Genomic DNA, 1,808 nt, shown 5'->3' on the forward strand with positions numbered 1-1,808 from the left:
CACAGAAGATCTAGTACTCTACTGGAATTCCAAGGAAAATCTTCCCTAACTTATTGAACTATCACAGGTGAAGCATATAAAGCATGCAACATTTTAGTCAGGAGGACCGACCATGTAATAAAGGTCATCCTGAAGAAGAGGTGCGCTTCTCCCTCCAATAAATAACAAAAAATACCAATTGAAATTTAGGTCTTTTGACCTTGCAGAATTCCGACTCCACCAAGGTCTAGTACCATTAACACCATATCCTGAAGCATTATCAAGAGTTCAAGTCAACTCAGTGATCGATGGCCAGAAGTAAAATCTGGTTCAAACATGGAGAAGCATCAGTATCCTTCTCCGAATTTCCTTAGTTCTGGCCCCATAGATCATGGGGTTAAACATAGGTGGGATGAGGATGTAGAGGTTGGCGAGGGTGATGTGAATGTACAGAGGGATGTTGTGTCCAAACCTATGTGCGAAGAAGGAGAAGAGAGCTGGGATGTAGGAGATTAGGATAACGCAAATATGGGGGCCACACGTTCCCAAGGCCTTCCTCCTCGCTTCCATGGAAGATAGTCTATAAACCATCCTGAATATGGCACAGTAAGACACTGTTATACAGACAATATCTACAGCAATCACCAGCAGGGCCACAGTTAGGCCATACACCTGATTAATAGTGGTATCTGAGCACGAAATCTTCACCACAGCCATATGTTCGCAGTAGGTGTGGGCAATGACATTGTTGTGGCAGAAGGACAACCTCCGTATCAGTATGGGCGCGGGAGCCATGAAGAAGGAGCCTCGAATTATAGCAAGAACACCTATTTTGGCAATGACGCTGTTAGTCAGGACAGAGGTGTATCTGAGAGGATAGCAAATGGCTACATAACGGTCAAAAGCCATGGCCAGCAGAACAGTAGACTCCATCATTGAGAAGGCATGGATGAAGAAGAGCTGGGCCAGGCAGGCGCTGAAGTCAATCTCTTTAAAGTTGAACCAGAAGATGCAAAGGATCTTGGGAGTGGTTGTGGCTGATGCCACCAGGTCAATGATGGCCATCATGGAGAGGAAAAGATACATGGGCTTGTGGAAGGTTTCTGCAGGTAGAATGATAGCCAGTATGGTACAGTTACCCACAATGGTTAGAATATACATGATGACCATGACAATGGAGATCCAGGTATGGGCAGTCTCTAGACCAGGGATTCCTATTAAAATGAAATAGTCTGGCTGATTGAAAGTCTCGTTTTCCTCAGACATGGCTTCCTCCACTGCTGAAAGCAAAATTCCAGAACAACATTAATACTGGGCTTGGAAGCATTTTGAATACCGTTCATATCTATATTCTTGATTCGCACATGTTTAGAGGTGTCTGTCGCTAATCTTCTGGGGGGCCGCACTCAGCAACAGGGGACATTAGAAAAGAGGGAGGGAAGCCTTAATAGGATTCTGAGGCTTCCCTCTCTTTAGGTAAGTATCCGGTTTTGTGGACCCAATCTTCGGCTCGAGTCATCAGGCAAAGTTTATACAATACAAATTGCCTACCTGCCCCTGTTCAGTAGGCCAATGTAATGTGGGTCGCATGGTTTTTTCCCCCCGTCGGGCTTTAGGGGCTCTGCAATTCGAGCCGTTTGCTTTTGGTGCCCCGGAAGTAGATGTTCTAGAGTGATGGTAACTTCCCTGTTCCTGTGCTTGGAAAGCAGGGGGAAGTTACTTTGTATTGCGTGCCTCCGTACGCTTAGGTACGGCTGCACACGCGTAGTGGCTGTGCCGGAGGAGGGTTTGAGCTTGCTTCGTCACTTGCAAGCCAAACCCTCCGCTTC

General features: G+C 46.3%; 1 protein-coding gene across 1 annotated transcript; it reads right to left on the minus strand.

The window, feature by feature from the left end:
* Window positions 1–298: 298 nt before the first annotated feature.
* On the minus strand, window positions 299–1,245 carry LOC137542385 (olfactory receptor 52P1-like). Its single transcript, XM_068264257.1, has one exon. The coding sequence runs from the start codon at window positions 1,243–1,245 to the stop codon at window positions 310–312; it is 936 nt and encodes a 311-aa protein (XP_068120358.1). The 3' UTR covers window positions 299–309.
* Window positions 1,246–1,808: the final 563 nt, after the last annotated feature.

Source organism: Hyperolius riggenbachi, chromosome 2, assembly GCF_040937935.1.
Source record: "Hyperolius riggenbachi isolate aHypRig1 chromosome 2, aHypRig1.pri, whole genome shotgun sequence".
In the NCBI taxonomy this organism is placed as follows: Eukaryota; Metazoa; Chordata; class Amphibia; order Anura; family Hyperoliidae; genus Hyperolius; species Hyperolius riggenbachi.